The sequence below is a fragment of the Alligator sinensis genome, unplaced genomic scaffold (genome assembly GCF_000455745.1).
Source record: "Alligator sinensis unplaced genomic scaffold, ASM45574v1 scaffold1423_1, whole genome shotgun sequence".
Classification (NCBI taxonomy): domain Eukaryota; kingdom Metazoa; phylum Chordata; order Crocodylia; family Alligatoridae; genus Alligator; species Alligator sinensis.
The window spans coordinates 223,325-243,992 of NW_005842621.1; the positions used below are offsets into that span (position 1 = coordinate 223,325).

At 49.9% G+C, this 20,668-nt stretch overlaps 1 protein-coding gene across 1 annotated transcript in view; it reads left to right on the forward strand.

Moving 5' to 3' along the window:
* SMAD6 (SMAD family member 6) overlaps positions 1 to 19,453 on the forward strand; it is a 64,209-nt gene extending 44,756 nt beyond the window's left edge. Inside the window, exon 5 of the mRNA XM_025215090.1 lies at positions 18,530 to 19,453. Coding sequence (XP_025070875.1) covers positions 18,530 to 19,071 — 542 coding nt within the window. The 3' untranslated portion in view covers positions 19,072 to 19,453. The remainder of the gene's footprint in view (positions 1 to 18,529) is intronic.
* The last annotated feature ends 1,215 nt before the right edge of the window (positions 19,454 to 20,668 follow it).

Consider the following 20,668-nt stretch of genomic DNA (forward strand, 5'->3'; position numbering starts at 1 on the left):
TATATATATATATAAAGAGAAACGCAGCTGTAGGGGTCCAAAGTCTGGGACTGGTAACTCTTTTTACTCACTGATTTGCATGAGAGCAGAAACACAAAGGTTTGGACCTCCAGTGATCCAAAGGGTTGTTGATGCCCACCTTCCCTTAAATCTTGTCTCTGCTTTTTGAAAATCTCCCCGAAAGAATTCAGCGCAGCGCAGGGTGCACAATGCAAAGCCACAGCCATAGAGAGGCCTGGACTGAGTGCTGTCCTCGCTCCTCCCAGGGGGATTGAGCTCCAGAAGGCACGCAGGGAAGGACAGAAAAGCGGCCATCCTGCAGGCCCCTTGCAGGACGGTGCAGACATCCTCGGGGAGAGGGAAGCGGGCCCTAGCACGGCTTCGGGAAGGAAGCAGAGAGACTCCTTCCCACAGGGTGCCCGTCTGGAGCTGAGGGCTGGGAATAAAACCCGGGTCCTGCCACTTCCTTCCTTGTCCAAAGATCTCAAAACTTCCAGGGGAGAAGGAGGAGTTGTAGCCCAGGCATCCCACCCAGCCCTGAGCCCGCTGCTCACCCGGGTTAAATGCATCTTGCCTTGCTAGCCTAGGATGCTGGCATGTCCTAGACGCCGCTTATCGTTGCTAGCAAACAGGGAGCCTGGCTTTGTCTCTGCTTTTGCTGGCTGTGCCCCAGGGTCCTTTGGACCCTGGAAGGAGGCAGCAGGAGAGGAGCATTGCCAGCCTCAGAGCTGGGCTCCATTCCATGTGCTGCTAATTTGAAAACATTATTCCTCCCGCCGAGGGCTGCACATTCCTCCGGAGCTGCGTGGGGTGTCGCAGGATTGCCCTGCTCGGGAGCTGGACTGTGGCGACGCGGCGTTGGGGAGAGGGAGCAAAACGATTGTCCCGTTTGCAGAAAAACACTCGATGGGCTTGTGCGTCCTCGCCCCCCGCCCCCCCGACCTGACATTCCTCGCTCCGAGCTTGCTTTCCAGGTCGGCGATACGGTTTCCTTAGAGCTCTTGCAGTCGCTGGTATTTTCAGTTGTCTTGGCGTGCAGCCCACAGACGCCTGTCTCCAGAGCCTCAGTTTTCTCTCCAGGCTGCTGCTCGCAGGCTCCAACCAAATGTGACCACCTTCAGTCCCGAGAGGTCAGGGCGGCCTCAAGTCCCCCCCGCATCAGCCAGCCACCCCCTGCCAAAAAGCAGCTTGTGTTTTGGCGTTTCAGGGTCAACCTCCAGTCTGAGATTAGAAGGGGAGTGCATGCAGCAGTGCCAGCTCGGTTTGGGGTTTCATTGGGGTCTCTTCAAGCAAAAATGCATGCTCATGCCGTGCTCTTTATGCCTGGTGCCTCGTTACCAGTTTTCTGGTTTGTAAAATAGAAGAGCATTTGGAAGGTGCTTTGCTCACCCCTAAATTATCCAAAGTAAACAGCAATTTATGGGAGTCCAGACTGGGGGCTGATCTGGAGGTCGTGCTGAGTGCCCATCTCTGAACGCCTGTCCCAAAAGCACCAGGCTAGGCCAGGCCAGACTTGTGAGATACTCTAGGAAGGAGCTGAACTGTGGTGATGCAAAACACTTCCCCGCTGCCTGCGATGCTAATGCTTGTCACCAAAAATGCTCTCCCTTGCAGAGGGCGGGGGGTGCTTTTGTGTTTGCACCGGAGGGGAAGCCAGTGCACGTGCATGTTTTGACTGAGACTGTCACATGCTCCTTTTGGGAGAGGGGGGAGAGGAAAGGGGGACGTTCAAGTGCCACGCAGAACGGATGATGTGCTAACACGGCACTTGGGAAATGTTCTAAGCATAGCTGTCCTTTGTTCTTGTAAAGGGCTAATTTGCCCTGCCGCTATCTAACAATTAGGAGAAAAAACAGCCGTACGTTTTCCAGTGCTCTGCAGAGAGGTAGCATAATTGGAGCGAATGCGAGTCGAGACCCTGTGGTCACTCGGGGCTGGATCCAGGGCCCACCAAAGTGGGTGGGGAAATATTTCATTAGATGTTGGGTCAAGCATTCGGGGCTCATTACACATGAAATCATTCCCCGAAGGAGTTTGAAACACCATTTTTGACAACCTTCTAAACAGCATTTCTTACTTGCCAAAGCCAGTTGGTCTGATGGTCACCTGGGGCCTATAGAGGCGACTGGTGGACAGCCGCGTCTTAGAAGTGCCAGTAGTGAAAATCTAGTCCCATGCCTGATCAGCGTTTGTGCTTTCACTGTGATCACCAGTGGAATTGCACAGGTGGTTGTGCAGAAGGTAGGAAATGTGCCTGTGCTTACAAGTGTTATACTCCATTTCAGCACCGTCTGGTCTACACGGCTTGTGTTTAATCCGGGTTAGCGTGGACTGCGCTATGAATGGTGGTCCAGCTTGGGTTTTGGACAGTCAAACACCAGTACTACCTCTGGTATGGGACCAGTTCAGTGCTTGGAGCAGAGGGATTAGCAAACGGGGCATTGTGTGTCCTGTTCCTGTCTCTGCCACTTGTTGGATAAGTCATCTGATTTTTTGGCACGCCCTCTGGAAGATAGCTGCTTTACAGGGGTGCATGGGCTCAAGTCAGGAACATTTAAAAAGTGTCTTGAGAGCTTTGCTTGAAAGGCTTTATGAAAGTGTACGGTGTTATTATTTCTGTAACTATTAAAATGGACCTAGTAATTAGTTACTGTTTGTACAGCACTTTGAAGCTCCCGGATGAAAGTGCAAATCATTATTATTACAATACTGTTTTAAGGAACTCCTTACCCTCGGGTTGGTCTGGTTTCTGAGAACATCCCTGTTTCTGCCCCTTGATCGTTTCCACCTGCCCATCTACCGGTCGATCCCTTTTTTTTATCCCTGAGCATTGAGGTTGGGGTTTTCAAATACAATTAGCATTGATTAGCAAATTAGCAGCTACAATTAGCAGTCACTCTGCCATGGGTGAAGTCGGTGGTAAAGCCCCCGCTGCTTTCCATGAGAGCAGGATGAATCCTAGGCTGAGTGCCTTGAGGAATCGCACCCCAAGTGTTGAAGCTGCATTAGATGTGTCGCTCATAGTTGCATAGCAGCAGAAGGGGTTTAAAAAAAAGAATTAATGTTTGAGCCTTTTCATGTATTTTGTGGTTACAAGATATCGCAAAAAGGTTGACGTAGCTAAAGGGATTTGGCCGGCCAGATTTCTGCCCACCAGCTCAGCCGAAGTAGGAAGTGGTTAGGGTGGCCAGCACGCGCCCCCCAGATTAATTAATAATGAGAGCTGGCTCCGTGCCACCCCAAGCAGCAGAAAGAGAAAGCAAACAAAGGGTGGTGAGCAGCGGGGGAAGGAAGAGTTTGGCTTTGCGGTGGCGAAAGGGGAAGTGTACAGTGGGACGAGATCTTAGAAGAAGTCTCCCAGATCCTCCGTGTCTTGTGTTGGCGCTTCTGCGAACAGGGCTGCCGGCACAGCTCCTTGTCGGATCGGTTGTGTCAGCACCAGGCTTTTCTTTTTTTAGGGATCAGTTTTCCCTTTCCCCACCCCTCCTTAGTCCAGCGCCACGTCCCGCACCTCTCCTCCTGGCGTCCGGGGCGGTGCTTGCGTTGGGTTATCTCTTCATGTGGTCTTTGGGTCGGGCCTACAGAAGGTGATGGGGAAAAAGGCAAAGTTGAGCTAACTCCTTGCAAGGATGCGCTCCGAAGCCACGAGCAACTCGGCATCCCCAAAGTTTCTAGCAAGCTGATTCCCGTAACTTCCCTCCGCAGCCATTAGTGTAATTTTATGTCCTCGTTTCTCTCGCCTCCCTCTGGACCGGAGGCAATTCCTGTTTCTTCGGGCCCGTGCATACGGTGAGAATGACTCCTTCCAACCTCTGGCTGCCGGAGCTGGTGGCTCGCTCACTTCCGCGGAGGACGTGTCATCCAGCTGTCCCGAGGGCTGCCTCCGTCAGAAGAAATGCCCTTGCCTTGGGGTATTTTTGCTGGGTTCGTGCTTCCCTTGAAGTGAGTGGCAGACTCCCACTGACTTCTGGGGCAGGCTGTGCGGGAACGACTAGGGCACAAATAGATGGGGCCAGCTGGATCGGCGCTCTGAGAAGCGCCTGGCAGGCAGCAAGGTAGGGGAGCTGATCGTAGGTGTCCGAACGGTCGAGGAGGTTGTGCGGTCTCTCTGCTGAGCGGCAGCCGGAGGCCGGTCGGGATGCAGGACGTTGGCGAGGACTGGAGTTACGCAGGGCCGGCTTCCAAAACCCCAGACCGTTGTAGCCAGATCAGGACTGCTGACAGCTACGGTGCTTTCAGAATTGGCAGCAAATGTAGGTGATTATATTTTAGGCTCCTTTTTGGCTGTATTTACATCGCTGTGTTAACCTTGCACGCCAGGTACGAAGCAGTCGCGGGCGCCAGACAACACGCAGACGTGTGCAGAGGCGATGGCCGTGCCTGCAGAGACGGTGAGGGTCCTTTTTAACTCGGAAAACCACCTCTGTGTCTGGAAGGATTGTTCCTGCAGGAGTTTACGCTTAGACGCTGTGGACCACATCCTAGTCCAGCTGTTAGGTGTCTAAGTGGTACTTATGCGTTGTAAGTACAATCCTGCTTCGCTGCCATTCGCAGAGACAGAGGTGCGAGTCCTCGGCTGCGCTTGGAAAGCTGAGGCAACGGTGCATTTTAAACACAGACGTGTTAAGGGTGGCACAGGACGACACTTGGATTCCTACTGAGATCTGGGCACGGAGGCTAGGGTCCGGCCTCTTTGTTTTTTCAGTTTCTTTGCTCTTTCTTCTCTCTCCTTTTTTCCCCTCCCTTGCTAGAAGTGACCCTTGTCAATGTGACTGGGGGAGGCGGGGGATAAAAAGTCCTAAGTGACACTGAAAAGCTCAGGACAGATTGTTTAAAAGCTCGGTAAAAGCAGCAGCAACCAGAGCTTCTTGAAATGAGTCGCTTGCGAAGCAGCCAAGTCGACAGAGGCCTGTAAGCTGGCGTTTCAGAAGAACGTACCTCTATTTAAACGGGGTTTCGGTTTTGCTGGGGCATTGAGGCCTGGTTTTGTGTTATACAGAGAAAGTTGTTGATATGCAATTTCTGGGTATTTTCTTAAGCCCCTCGCTTCCTGCCTGCTTCTTCCTGTAGGATCAGGGCCTGAGCTGGGTTGTATTTTTAATTATCTGTCAAGGGAGCCAAGAGTCCTGGGGTAGGCCTGAGCGAGCTCGGCGTGACTAGGGGCGGTAGGATCTGGCCTTACTGCCTGGAGTTTGGTTTCATAAATAAGGTGACTGGCTGGCCTGAGGGATTAATAATAATCAAGCAGGAGACGTGCCTGCAAAACCGGCAGTTCCAATAAAGCCTCGATGGGCGACGACTGAAAGCTTTTACTTTGCAATAGTTTTCAGAGGCTTGTGTAAAACCGGAGTTATTCATCCGGGATTTTCTGAGCCTTAGAAGAATTAGACGCCCGGTTCCCATGGAAATCAGTGGGAAACCAGTGTCTCGCTCCTTTAGCCCCTTTGGAAATCTGATCCCCAGCTGTTTACCTCCCCCTTGGTCAAGCCAGCAGCCAGGCTGCCCTCGGATGACACCGGGATTAGCAGTAAGGAATGGGCCGCCCCGGCTCCCTCCTTGTTGCTGAATTGGGGGAACTTGGGAGACCTTCCCCTGCTCCTGCTTTCCTCGTCCCGCCGACACACCCAGGGCTGCAGCCAGCACCCCTTCCCTGGGCCCTGCAGGCTTCAACCTTCCCGACAGCAGTTCTCCGTGTTTGCTAAAGGGCCGGGGACGTTGCCTTAAGTACACGCTTTGGAGCCAAGAAGTCTAGTTTCTCTGGCTATGGTATTGAGCAAATGAGGAAACTCCTGCCCTTCTTCAGAAGTGCTCTTAGGGTTGTAAGAGCTCGGGGCACGTGATGGAAGACCGGTGGGAAAGTGGCCGAGAAACATTTAATGGAGGAAGCACTGACATGAGGAGCCCACGCAGCGGGCTGCAACGCTGCAGGGTTAACCCGGGTATTCAGTGCTTGGATGATAAGCTATGTGCTAATGCAGCATCTGGTGTACTGGTTAGTGTTCATCTGCTGTATAGTTAACTCCACCTGGCTATTGATTACCCCGACCGGCTGGTTATATTGATCTGAGCAAACGTCCGTCGGGACTGATGCTGCAGTCGTCGGGAGCTTTCTCGGGTTGAGATAACAGTCCGCAGAGGCCCTGCTCCTGGTGATATGCAAATACTGGAGGGCTGTCCTTGTGCCTGTTGCATTTTGCAATGAAAACTTCCCCTCCACAAACAGGAAAAGCACTTCCAAATTCCCCTCTCGGTGTTGTCTGGACATCCTTCCCGTATTTAAGGGGTAGTGCAGGCCAAGGGCCTGGGGGAACCTGCACGGAGCTAAATTCCCTCCACACCCGTTCTGGTTTCCCCGCGGCAGCGCTGGGCTCCGGGCCTTGGGACAGTGGCAGTGGTTACGTGGTCACGACTCCTTTGCTGCTTCCTACCCCGTCCCATCCGCTTGGCAGAGTATCGTTCGTGGGCAGTTCGTGACCGGGGCACGGCCTGTTGCTCTCTCCGTAGGAACAGGCAGGTGGATTCTTCCAACGGAGCTGTATATTTTTTCTGTCCTTCACGTGATTTTCCGTTTCGTGGACAACGTGGAACCCAAGGCTATCTTGTGACATCACAAGCGCCATTTTGGTGACATGTTGAATAGAATCCAGGGACAAAAATTGCATGCATTGCTGAGAGCATTCTGGTTTTCAGATCAGCGGTCCTCTGCGCCGAGAAAGAGGATTGCGGGATGTCTGGCTCCGAAGGGGAGAATGGACATTTCCATTTGCATCTGCCTTCCCTCGGATGCGTGGCTCGCTCGGCAAACCAGCGGTCCTGAAGCAAGGGCGGGGGAAAAGGAGCCAGGAGCTGGGGCTTTCACGTTGCTCTGAAGGTCTCTCTCTGATGCTGGGCCGCTGTACACAAGCGAGTTGAGCAGTGACGTTTTTAACGGCAAAATGCCGTCGTCTGTCGTACGTCGGGATCTCGGCACCCCCGAAAAGCAGATATAATTGTGCGTAACGCAGCTATGGAAAATGAGGGCATTTCAGATTACCAGGTTGTAGGCTATATGTATCCTGACAGTTTGACTCCTACAGCCAGAAAACCTACACAGGCTGCTTTATTTTGGAGCGTGATGTGATGTCGTGGGGGATTAGGGTTTTTTGTTTCTTTCATTTTTTTTAGCAATACATTCCAGCTGAAACTTGTAAGGCGGGGAGGTATTTTAAGTATATTAGCTTAAGGAAAATGATGGTGAGCACTGCTGGGGCAGATTGACAATTATTTTCATTTTTTTTGTAGGGCCATAAAAATTCCATTTCTGCTATGGAAAGTTTTAACCTCTTCGTTCCCCTGGAACTTGTTTCTGAAGCCATTCATCAGGGCTTATTTCAGCCGACAGCTCCCCAAATGAACCGTCAGAGGATCTGGGGGAAATGTACACTTCTGTTTGCTGTCCTTTCTAGCTGGGCCTTGCTGAGGAAGTTGCTCGTAGCTTATTTTTTATTTCTGTAATCGTGGAACAAGAGTAAAATAAAAATCCTCCTCAGTCCTCCCCTTTGAGCGAGAGATGAGACTCGGACACAAGTACAGAAGTGCTGTGCTGCCCAGAAATGTCTTCACTTGAGATCCTGCTGGGACTTTCAGAAGACTAAAATTCCTCGTACATTAGTCTTGGGACCGAGCTCATTTAAAATACTTTTATTAATGACCATGATTCAGGAAGTAGGAGTGAGCTAATGAGATTTGCTGATGACACAAAGCTGGGAGGCATTGGCCATGCAGAGGAGGATCAGAATATCCTGCAAGAGGAATTAATGTCTTTGAGGACTGGAGGAAAGGAAAGGAAATGCAAGCCACAGTGGAGGTGCGTCTTAGGAGCAGAAAGTCTTATTGAAGGTCATGGAGGCTTGTCTTGCTGAGATGCTCCTTTTGAAGCCTCTGCACCAACTCTTCCTAGGCCAGGATGACCATTCAGATCCCCGTCTGCTCAAAGGGCTTGGGAGACCAAGTAAATTTGTTAGATCGCCTTCCCTTTGGGTAACCCCTAATTAGTATTATTCCAAATGACAGGTTTGTGGGGGGCTGTCTGCAAAATGAAGTTATGCTAGAGTCTTTTATGGGCATCCTGTGATTTGTGAGTGCTTTTGAAGTGGCCATCCATTAATGGTAACGAGCTTCAAAGCGTTTTATCGATTAAAATTCTTCTAAGCAGGAGTATTGCCACCTTTGCTGCCTTTCCACACCCTGGTCCAAATCCCAACCGGTATTTTGGGTACCAGGTTTGTAGCTATTTTTTGCCATGTAACACGTCTCTTTTGGCAAGAGTCTTCGATGGAGGCGTCCTGGGGACTCCGTAGAGTTAAGGGCGTGTTCAGACTGTGTCTAAAGCAAGATGCAAGCCCACCTATTTGCCACACGAACCTTTGGCTTCAGTCTCCCAATTTAGCACGGCCCGTGCCATTCTGCAAGGGCGTCTGCAAAGACCCCCTGACTCCTTGTGAAGCCCACTTCATACCTTTGCTGGCATGCCAGGTAGGATCAGGGTTTTCCTTGCAGGGAAAAATTTGCACCTTGATTCCTGAACACGTGCTTAAATGCTTTGTGGGTGGAGATGGGCTCTCAGTTATATGTTTCTAGTGAAGCACTGTCTGTGGAGCTCAAATTCAGAAATGAAGGTGTGAGCCAGATACAGTTTTTTTTTTTTTTCTTCCTCCTGCACTTTATATCCTGGGATTTGTCTGCATCATCTAGAAAACCTTTACACCTCTTGGTGGAGGCTCTGCCGTGCTCCTTAGCGTAATGGTAGAGCAGTCAGTAAGGACATTGCATTAGTTGGTTCATGAAGTCCTTTGAGCTTTGCTCCCAATAAAGTGCTGTCACATCACAAATAGAAACCTCACGCTGTGTTTTCCCTGCCTCGGGACCCCGCAGCGGGAGGGAGAGAGCCGAGGCAGCGCTCAGCTCCCTGCGCAGGGCTTGCAAGAGGCGTCCTCGCATTTCTTCCGCTCCATCGGCCTGGGGGTTTGAACCTAACTTTTCCCTTAACCGGGTCTGATTCTCCGTTTTGCTTCCTATCTTGTTGTTCTGTTTTTAATCTTTAACCTGTTTGAATTTCCTTTTGGACGCGCCTGCTGCCAGGCGGGGCAGCACCGGAGGAAACGGCGACGGGGAGGAACGAGCCCGCAAGTAAACAAGCGCCAGAGTTTCTGTGCATACGTCCGATCGATAAAGCCGGCTTTGATGGGGGAGATAGCTCTGACGCCAGCCTAAATGTGGCTGTTATAAGTTGTAGCTGCCGACAAGGATAGTTGTTAAAAATGTGGCCTGTACCATTGAGGCCGGCCAGGGAAGGCGCGCGTCTTTGTCTTCCTCCCGAAGGACGTTATGGCAGCGGATCTCTGCCCAAAACGAGACGTGGGATCCGGCCGCCCGCACGCCGCGGGCAGGGGAGGGGAGGGGATGAAAAGGGGGCATTGGTTGAAAAGGCCGGGGCGCAGCGTCCCGTGGGCCATCCCTGCCGCCAGGCCAGTGGTAGTGCCTAATGGCTGCGGGCGAAACTAATACTTGGCAGTGGATAAGACGCAGCGCAGGCCCCCTTGTCTTAGAGGCTGGCTGAAGTGCTTGCTTTATGTCAGGGTTGCAAGATGAGTTCATCTCCTCGGGATTTGTTTGAATGCGCTGGGAGATAAAAGAATGAAAGCCAATCCACCTCGGCCCGGGCGGCCACTTTGGGTCGCAGGGGAGACTGCAAAGAAAGGAGGCTGGAGCAAGGCTCTGCAGAGCGTGCAAGAGCGGGGACCTGGCAAAGCTTTCCAGGGGCCGCGGCATTTTGTTTGAACCTTTGCGCCGCTCTCCTTTCACAGCACTTGATTTGCCTGTGGGCCGCAGGCCGGTTTTATGGGGTTTTGTTTTTCAAGCCACGTTTAGCTGCTGCCCTACCCCCAAGGATGAGCGTGGTTGCAAGGGAAGCTTGTCCCTGTTGGGATGCAGCGCCCAAACCATCCTTCCCGGCTCTGCCCCAGGTCCGTCGCATCCTTTCCCCATGCCTGCCCTACCCCGCTTTGGGTTGTCTTGACCTGGAACAAGGAAAGAAGAAATGAAGTGTGTTGCCCAGTTGTTTGGGGTTAAAGTACTGATGGGAGGGGAAGGGGATGGTTGCACACAGCTGAGCGAATGCACGTGTGAATTGACTCTCAAGTTTTAAATTGCACAGAAGTCATGTTAATAAAGGCGCCTGATCTCATGGCATCATCGGGCTCGAGGGAATGATTGATTAGGAGCTTCCTGTTGGAAGAGCTTCCCGAGTTTTCACTGCCGCAGCCGGAAAAAAGGGAATTCCAGGCAGCCTGTTGCACGTTCCTGGAAAGTACGCACAGCTGCCTGCCATCAGCGCTCCAGATCCACGTGGAGTATGCGGCGTGTTCCTCCTTTTTCAGTTTCGTTAGCCAATGAGCACAGTCGTTTGCCATAAGGCATGGAAAACACCTATTAAAACATCGCTTTCTGGCTGTTCTCCTAATTAATTGTACTTCTAATGCAAAATCCAGTTCTGGAGCTTTTGTTTGTAAGGGAAATTTAGGGTTAAGTGGTAATTTCTAAAAAGTATAATAACAAAAACTACTTATCTAATGGGCAAATGGGGCTTGCAGAGGTGATGAGGTTAAACAGATGCAGAACTCCCTAATTGTTACCAGGCTCTGCCCCGGGAGATGAAAAGCGACAGGCTCTACTGTAGCTGTTGGCATGACTGAGACTAATGCGAGACAACAACACAATTTACCATTTGGGGGCTGGGTGTAAGGTATGAGGACACCACAGGCACATGCTACCCAGGGGGAAGGATAATTTAAAAATCAGGCAAAATTTTGGATGCTTTTTGCAGAGGAAACGATCTGTTTGTTGATACCCCGTGCCGCGGAAGATTTCATTGTGAATGAAGCGCAGATGCATGGTACCTGCTTTCTCTTCTTCCTGCTTATTCATTCGTTCTTTTTGTAAAGTTTTAGCCATTTGAAATTTTAATGGTTTTTTTTCTAAAGAACAAAATGACCAGGCAGACTTTGACCAACTCTGTTCTAACCGGATATCGGTGCACTGAGAAAACCAGTAATGTTGGGTCCAATTAGTTACCCCCTTGCCAACCTCCATGAGCACGGCCGTTTGCACAGATCTCATTGAGGACAGACCTAGATCTGGAAATGTCTGGTTCGTTAGGGCTGTAATCGGGTCAGATTTGCATTCATACCACTACCTGTTTTAAAGGGGTTTTGCAAACCATGTAGTAATACTGCAAGTACTGACATTTTTGCTGAAGGGTTCCCAAAGTCTTGAAGTTTCTGTTCTTGGTTCTGACTAGAGATCTGGGAGGTTGAAGGACTTTGTATGTCATATTTGGATCTAAGCCGATGCTTTTTACAAGGCAAAGTTAAGTCTGAGTCTTCTTCCCTTAATCGCACTTTTAAAATTGCACATCCCCATAACTAGTGCCTTGCAAGTCATCGTGACATATTTCGGGATGGTCGACACCGTTTAATGATGTGCTTGGATACAACGTGTTCATCGTGCAATTGCCGATGAAGTCATTACCCTTTCAGAGCAGGCCGCGTTGTTCGTTTGAACTCCCCCTCGATCCAGGGGCTGTAGGTTTCTTTGGAGATGGTAAAGGAGATAAAGGCTTCTTGGTCAAAGGGTAAAAAGAAAAAAAACCTGCAGTGTTTACGAATTCAGTGTGTTGTTAATGAACTGGAGGGGCTGGACGAGCTCTTTATGATGAAGTGACTCAGCGAGCCGAGTCCAGCCCTCTAGGAAGATGGAAAGGAAATTTGCAGGAGTTGGGATTCATTTGTTGCTTTTGAGCCCAAAGCAAACAGGTTGTACGGGTGCTTTTGTTGATGTTGGTCCGGGCGCTGTATCGAGCCACGGGGATAAGTCATGTGATTGCGCTGGATGTTACTTCCTTAGAATAATTTTCTTAGTTGAACAGGAACCTTGACTTCCGCCCCAAGGTTTGACAATTAACCGTATTCAGCCTGACACAGCCTCTCCTTGCTGGCTCCTCGAGAGGATCTGCAGCCTGGGGTCTAAGGGGGAGGAAAGACTCCCGATGGGGTGGCGAGCTAGAGAGCAGCCACGCGGTCTGCTTGAACCTCGTGGCTGATGGGGAGCTGGAGACACCGCTCCTCTCTCTGGATGTGTGCATGCACAGGAGGGGCAGGCCGCTTTAAAACAGAGCTGGTTTCAGAGGTGTGGGCAAGAAAACCACTTGTATGACTTCAGCCTAAGGACCAAATGCTCTGTAACAACCAGCGCTGCTTCACAGTCCGGCTGCTGCCGTGTGCAGATACGAAGCAGAGTTTCGAAGATGTCTGAAGCAAATAGGTGCCTAACGTCCAGCGAATTTCAGCAGGTTTGGGGTACTGGTGTGCCTGATGCTCTTTGGGAGATCCCATCAGCCTCTCTCGAGTTATCCCACAATGCAGATACTTTGTCTTTTGATGCCGACTCCTATTTTAAATACGGAAAATGCTGGTTTAAATGGTAGTTAAATGATCGTCATTTCCATTTTGACTGTAGTTCTGGTCATTCCCAGTAGTGGTTCTTACTCACTGTTTAATGGCAGGGGATGGGCTTGTTTTAAAGTGGCCTGAATTCCAGTTGTGTCACTGCTAGATTCCTGTCTTCAGTCAGCTTCAACGACTGAAATGCGGGGGAGCAGCCATAAAAGAGGGTCCACGAGTTCAGGACTTGCAGGTTTGGTTTGCTTTGTGTGGGGCTGCTCTCCAAACTCAGTTCTTCTGCATCGACCCTTTATGGTATCAGGGAACTCTGCCCGGCCACAGGCTTCCCCTGCGTTTTTTGGGCAGATCGCTTCATCTCTCCTTCCCCACCTGTGAAAAATGAAGAGCATTTCCCTGCCTAATGGGGAAGGAGAGAATAAATAAACCGATGACCAAGAAGCGCTCACATATCTCAAGAACAGGAGTCGGCAATCCAGAGCTTTGCCGTAAGGCCCCGATGCATGCTGTACATCACCCTTGAATATGAACCATACCCATTTTACAGATGACAGGGACATAGGCCCAGCAAGGATTGCATTTATTTATTTAAAGGCATTTACTTGCTTGGCTGCAAATGTCGGTGCCTGATTACTTCAGGTAGTTGGTCTAAAGAGCATTCCCCAAGCCCGAACTGTGGAAGAGTGCAGCGTTTGGGATCCTGAGTGCAGAAGCTAACTATTACGGCTAGCCCTGAAAGTTGGAAAGCTGGTGCAATTGTTTTTAAGCTCGACTCAAGCATCCCGTTTGGAACAAACCGAATATTTTGTATTGACACAACTTTCCGTGGGGAGTTTTTCTACCCGGTTTAGAGTTTGTGGCCATGTCCAGATGAGCGCAGCCGTGCGGGATGTGGTGCCGCGGACACGTCTGCGAGGCCATGCACTGCACATTCAGCTGTTCTCCGCCCTGCAAGGGAGCAGTGTAGGGGGGCGGTTTTTGACCCCTGGATATCTAGAGAGAAAAAAAAATCCCTGCTAAAAAATAAAGAGCAGCACACTGGACACGGCACGTGCTGCGCAAAACCAGACGGCTGGAGCCACGCTTCGGCTACCGGCCAGGCTCCGAGTGGCAGGATTGCTGCTGCTGCAGCCCCGGGAGGCCCCCAGGACCTCGGGTAAGGCTGCTGGGTGCTGGCCCCAGCCTCCCCTGCCCCACCTGGGGTAACCTGCCGCGCACCCAAGGGCTCCGGCATTCCCCAGGGACAAGCAGTAGCTGCCGCAAGGTGTCCCGATGCTACTTGTCCCCGGGGAACCAAACGTCCACGCTCGTGTGGACACGGCCTCTGAGTGTTACTGGAAAAGGTCTAGGGGAGACATGAAGCATCATGCATGTGAACGGGGGACCAGTGCGCGTGTATGTAGGTCAGCCAGCTTTTCTATAGGCCTTTTAAGCTCGTGTTTTCCTGGTTTCAGAATAGCGAATGCTGAGTCAGGATATAAAGACGGCCTTTACATCAATACGCACCAGCATTAAGCATCTTACATCATTTTAATCTGTCTCCTGGTTTTCAGTGTTTGGCCACAGGGCAGGGGTGAATTGAGACACACGCTGCTGTTTTCTGTTCTCTCAATGTAGGAAAGCAACCTTGGTGAACTTAGTGCATACTCGATGCAGAGTTCGTCTTTGAACGTGTGTGACATACCCAGCAGCTGTCTTTGAGGGAGTCTTTATAGTTTTGCCTTAATGCGGCGCGTAGCCAGGAACACAGGGGCGCTGCTTAATTGCAGGTCCACAAAACCCTACTCGTCAAATTAAAACGCATCTCGTAAACCACCACAGTTGGAAAGACAAAAAGAGCTTCATCTTTATAGGTTGTCGGAGGGCTTGTCCAGGCATAGAGGTTGTGAGGATTTCGCTGTTCTGGCATTTTTTAAGTCTACTACCCCTCTCCTTTATACACAAGGGAAAGGGAACACATCTGTGCGATATATCGGACACCTTACATAACCCTGTCCGTTATTTCAGTAAAGAATCGCACCCTTATTCCAAAAAAGTTATACAGACACTGCAGATAGACCAGGCCATAGGAATGATTCACGGGGTGGCACGCTGAATAAAGAGCAAACATTTGGAGAGGTTCAAGGGATATCTCTGGGGGAGAAATTACCGCTGTGTGTGATGGATAAGTTCCTACTAGATTGCGAAGTAGCCGTCTAAAGACCATGGGGCGTCCTCATTGTGAAGGGTGCTTAAAGTAGGAAAGAAATTGTTCTTTGGGGCTAGTCCTGGGACACGGTTGTAGAGGATCTTCAGTGTCTCCAGTCGTATGTGTCTTCAGTATCTGTGATCCCATGAAGAAGGCTCTTACCTGAAACATATCCCAGTGTACTATATTAGTACATTCAACCCCAAATCCTTCCATCCCACATTTTAACAGTCCAGTTCCCCAGGGGAGGCCAGCAAATTTCCATATAGCTGCTACTGACTACAGTCCTGGTCCCAGGCAGTTAAAAGCCGACTCCTGGAGGTGCTTTAAACTCTTCATTTTTGGCGGGGTCCTCTTCACTATCACAATTATTCATATTCCACTTGGGCAGGGTATCTGCAAACAGGTCCCACCAACCATGGAGGAAGCATCTGTGGGTGAAACTTGATTTCACCTGGCATTTCTGCGGTCCCAGTGCTCTGGCTCCTTCGTCAGCATTGCCTTAAGCCAGCGATTCCCAACCTTTTTATACTGTGGACCAGCACGGGAGTGGGATGGGGAGTATGGAGCCGCTTGCCTCCCTCCCTTCCTCCTGGGGCTGCCCTGCTGCCCAGCTTTAACCCCGCACATGCCTGCTGGCAGCGGAAGCCGCTCGCCTGGGCGGACAGACAGGGGTCCGAGTGGAGGGCTCATGCCGTGACCCGGCAGCCAACCCTTCGCGTCCTGGTCCTGGGCCACGGCCCGGTGGTTGGGAACCACTGCCTTAAGCAACAGGAGCCCTTCCTCTCCTGCTGATCCCCAGCTCCGCAAAGTCCTCGCGATTCTGGGTTGGGACCCGGGCGCTGATACGAAGCAGCCGTGCACGTGGATTCGTGATGGCGCTGGGTCTGGGAGATGGTATAACCAGATGGGTGGGGGCAGGGGAGAGCCGCGCTAGCACTCGGTGGAGGGCTCGAGGAATCCACATAAAGGGGCCGGCGTCAAACAATAGACACCCCCCTTTCCTCGCGGCCATCGGCGCTGCCAGCTGCATTGCTTTTCCAGGCTGCCTCTGTCTGTTTGGAGGTGGAAGAGCCCAATTACCTACCTTCTCCCCCCCTCCCCGAAGTTGTATAGTTACAACTCGAGTTAAACTCTAACAAAGCAGCTTAATTCAAAGGCTGCTGATGGGAAGGAAAGCCCATTCCACTCCAGTGTAATTTGAGAATGAAAAGAAAGGGGCTGTGGGCCTGTGCTTTAAATCCGGTGCGTCAGTAGAGTCTCTGAAGCAAAATAATGGCATCACCCTGTGTGCGAGTTAATCAGACTTGATGGCATGAAGGCAGAGAGGTCAACAGGCCATGGTCTTGTGATATATTGTCAGGGAGCTTAATGCCGGGCACAGAACAAGGCTGGCTCAAAGCAAAGCTCCTTGCCGGGCTTGTAGCTCTGGGACCCTTGCCCAGAGCAAGACTGTTAGGCTTATTTTATGCAGAAGTGGGGAGAGGCCAATTTAAATTGGATATGAAAAAAACAGTCCCCATTCGCGGTAACAAATAAAGCAATTGTTCCCGTTAATTTTTTGTTTGCTTATTTATTTAAGCATGGCACTCGCCGGAGCTGAACACAGTTTTGCCAGCTAAGTAAATTGTTTCGCACTAACCAGATCCGGAACCAAAAAATCTTCCCCCCGCCCCCCGGTGTTAAAGCTTCTTTAGACGGGGTTTCTATCTCCGGAGGAAAGAGCGCCGAGCTCGGTTTTCGGACGGACGTCTGCACTCCCTTCCCCCTGGGCGCACCGCGTGGGGGGAGCACAAGGGAGGGCTGTGCATCCTCGGGAGTTGGAAGAGCTAAGCTAAAGTAATGGCAATGTTGCCGATTTAAAGAGAAGGATGAAGGTACCACTGCTTATTTTAAGGCCATCCTTGAAAATCCCGGCGCAGGAAAATAGCCCGTTAGCATTAGGCTTGTGTATTTGGAAAGAGGCTGAATCACATATCCGAGTTGTGAATTCCTGCACCGCTTGCAGCGCTGATGGCCATGCTCTGGAAAGGAGCCTCCGGCGGTACCGCCTGAGCGTGGCTCACGAAGAGAAAGACCTTCCTGATGGGCAGGAAGATCAGTAATTCGGGGCTATGTACGCAGACGTGTAGTTTGTGGAAAACGCTGTTCCCTTGACATGAGAGACTACCTCATTTTTCTAGAGTCGTACTAGAGGCGGTCTTAAATGATTATCGGGTGAGGGAAACGTGCTAGATTATGTCGTTCATTCCCGTCCTTTATCTAAACCATCCCGTGGCCTTATCCACGCCACATATTCATGGCGCCATGCATCATGCATTTATTTGCCTTTGAACGCTAAGCTAGAGTGGTTTATGTCCATCGACTTAATTGGTTGAAGCAACTTCTATTTTAAAGTGTGTTGAGGACATCAAAATGATGCTCTCGTAAATCACCAAATAACGAACGCTAGCGTTTCAGACACGATGGGAGCTTGCTCACTTTTATTCTGAAAATATTTCCTCTCCTCTGACACCAGGAGCCTTCACTCGGTACATGGGTAATAAATAGCCCAGTTGGCCAACAAATAATACAGCAATATCATCCTTCTCCTAGGACCCTCTGAGCAAATATTAACTAGCTGCTTCCTGTCACTGCTGCAACCGTCCCCCGTGCTCGTACCTGCGGTGTGTTATAGGGCGCTCATGGTGTTTCTGATACCGTTGCTGTAGTTATGGGTAAGGGATCGAAGGGATGATTTTGGGGGTCCGTATGTTAACAATTGCCGGTGGACTGAACTCGATGGCATAATTATCCTTCTAGGGGTGCACTGATAAAGATTGCCTTGGCCAATACTGATAGCCAATTATTAATCAGGGGGCCCCAGCCAGAAGGCATAATTATCAGAGAACATTATTGACTACAAGGCAAAAAAGGCTGATAAATTTGCCTTTTATCAGTGCTGACCCGATAGATAACGGATATATTGGTGTCCCTCTAGTGAAATCTAAGTCCATCCAATGGATCTGTTTGCTGTGATCGGGAGGATCAGACGCAGCGAGCGATCAGGTGTGTCCTGTGTACTGGAGCAGCGAGGCCAAGTGGGCTGTAGGATCTGGGATCACTTCTGGAAATTCAAGCCGTCGAGGCATTGCATCCTGGGCTGCTAGACCCAGGGCCAAGCGCTGCATCCCAAGACTTTTGGTTCCCCTGAGCATTACCTGCGTATTAGAGACAAGGGCAACCTTAGTCTGCTAGGAACAGATTCCTCCCATCAAATTAAGGGACTTTTAAATCGGATTTCTTCAGTGCGTGTACATGAATGACTTGAGTCGATGTTTCGGGATCTGGCTCCCCGAGTCACAGTCGGTCACTCGCTGACCAGCGGAGACTCGGCACATACCGTTCAGTTCGGTGCGTTACTCTGTGCCGCCCAGCCCGGCAGGCTCCGCTGCTGTTATCCACCTGGAATTTTTTGTATTGAGAACGGTAGGCCTTTTTGGGGCAGAAATGGCCATTTACAATGCTTGCCCCAAGGAGGTCCTGGCTGGTGCTGGCTGTAGACACAACAACAATAGAAATGTTAAGCAACTATGCAAACGGTACCCAGGACCCTCCATCGCTGGACAAGCTGCTAAAATTGCCAGCTGCCGGACAGTTTGCACGGCCCTGATACAGGCGCAGAAGGGATTGCTCGAAGGGAAGTCTGCAGCCTCGGCTTGGGGCTTCCTTCCTGGCATTGCTTGAAACGGCATGTCCTTGTCTGGTCCAGTTCTGGGTGGGTGCATTTGCTGGGCAGAAATAGGACTTTAAAAACACCTGCTTCTCCCAAACCCCTGATTGTTTCTCTGTTTTTCCTCCTCAGATGCCAGTATGTCACCCGACGCCATGAAGCGGAGTCACTGGTGTAATGTCGCCTACTGGGAGCACCGGACTCGTGTTGGACGCCTCTACACAGTGTATGAACAGTCTGTCAGTATATTTTATGACCTACCTCAAGGAAATGGCTTCTGCCTCGGACAGCTAAACCTGGAAAACAGGAGCGAGACTGTTAGAAGGACTCGAAGTAAAATCGGCTACGGGATTTTACTTAGCAAAGAGCCGGATGGCGTGTGGGCCTACAATCGCAGCGAGCACCCTATCTTCGTCAACTCCCCAACACTGGACATTCCCCATTGTCGGACCTTAATAGTGCGCAAAGTGATGCCTGGCTATTCGATAAAGGTGTTCGACTACGAGAAGTCTTGCCTCTTACAACACGCCACGGACCTGGATTATGCAGATGGGCCCTATGACCCAAACAGCGTTCGGATCAGCTTTGCAAAAGGCTGGGGGCCATGTTACTCGAGACAGTTTATCACGTCATGTCCTTGCTGGCTGGAGATACTACTCAGCAATAACCGATAACCATTGGCCTCTGACAAAAAGGAAAAAGAAAAAAAAAAAAGAAAGAAAGAAAAACACAGACTATCCCAAATATCATCTACCTAGATTTAATATAAAGTTTTATATATTATATGAAAATATATATTATACTTGTAATTATGGAGTCATTTTTACAATGTAATTATTTATGTATGGTGCAATGTGTATGTGGACAAAAAAAGGAAAATGCACTTTGGCTTATATAATTCTTTCAATACAGAATTTTTTTTTTTTTTAAAGAAAAACGATACAGCAAAAATGGGAGAGAACCCTATTTTTGATGTATTTTTTTTTTAACTATTATTAATACCCAGACAAAAAGCTAATACCGGTCACTCATTGATAATAAAGTATTCGCATTATAGGGGGGTTTTAATTGTCTTTTTTAAGAGGGAAGGAAGGCTATTTAGTAACATCTCTAGTGACTGGCGGATAGCAAAGTAAGCGTGTGCACCCACGTGCTGTGTGTGTCGGGTGCTAGGGGCATCACCTAATTCTTGGGTGGAGAGTACAGAATAAGCCCTGAAGCAGTTAGCCTATTTGCTTTCTCCAGTGCCTAGCAGACAAGGCCAAATTTTTTGGATGTCACTAGCTTATTTTGTATGCCTCTGTCTTTAATACATGCAATTTGGGGCACCATACAGGGGCCAGATTTCAAGAAGCATTTGAGCACTCGTTTCAGCAAAACATATGCCTTTAAAGCGTCTCAGATCAGTCATTCAAAATCTCTGGCCGCTTTTGAAACGAAGCGGGGAAGCAAGTGGGCTGAGAGGTGCGGGCGAGCGTGTTCTTGCAAAATCGTACGGTGCCATTTTGTAATTGCATTTGGATTTGAAGGGGCAGGTATGATCGGAAAAGCGAGTGCACGCCAATGATGTGCTCCTTTTGCAAAGTCAGGATAAAATCTGGTTGCTTTTCTGATGAAAGACACGATTTTACTTCCTTTTAGTCCTGCTAGCACAAGGCAGCCCACACAGCTCTGGGGGAATGCTGGCTCTTCTGACCCCGGCATTATCAGTAAAGTTGTTAACTGTGTTATTTCTGCTTAAGAGTGCTGCCAACTCTTGCAGTTTTATTATGAGTCCCCCAGTACTTGATTTTCATATCGTCCAAGCCTCTGGAGGCCTGTGATTACATGAAGATCTCAGCTTTCATTAAAAGCAAGTATGTTTCGAGCCCTGGTACTTGCAGAAAAAAGCATGAAATGTGTCCTCGAAAGTCTCCGAGCCCAGAAGGCAAATTAAAAGAACCCCAAATTATGAGCTCTTTTTTTCCGCCCCCAGATCTCACAAGACTGAAGACACTGTCATGGATTTTTACAGGATTTGAGACATTATTTTCTGTAGCAGTAATGAGCACGGAGGCACTGGGCAGACAGCGTCCAGCTGTTTTCAGATTCCAGAGTACGTTAGCAAAGCTGGCAGTTGGGGGGGAAACGACATCTTTTTTAACTCGCAAAATTGAACAAATTTGATTTGGAAGTCAATGAGATGCAAGCATGGAAAGCCACCAGGACATTTCCACCGTCATTTTTCAAATTATAACCACACTTTAAATGATATTTAATTGGGACCACATT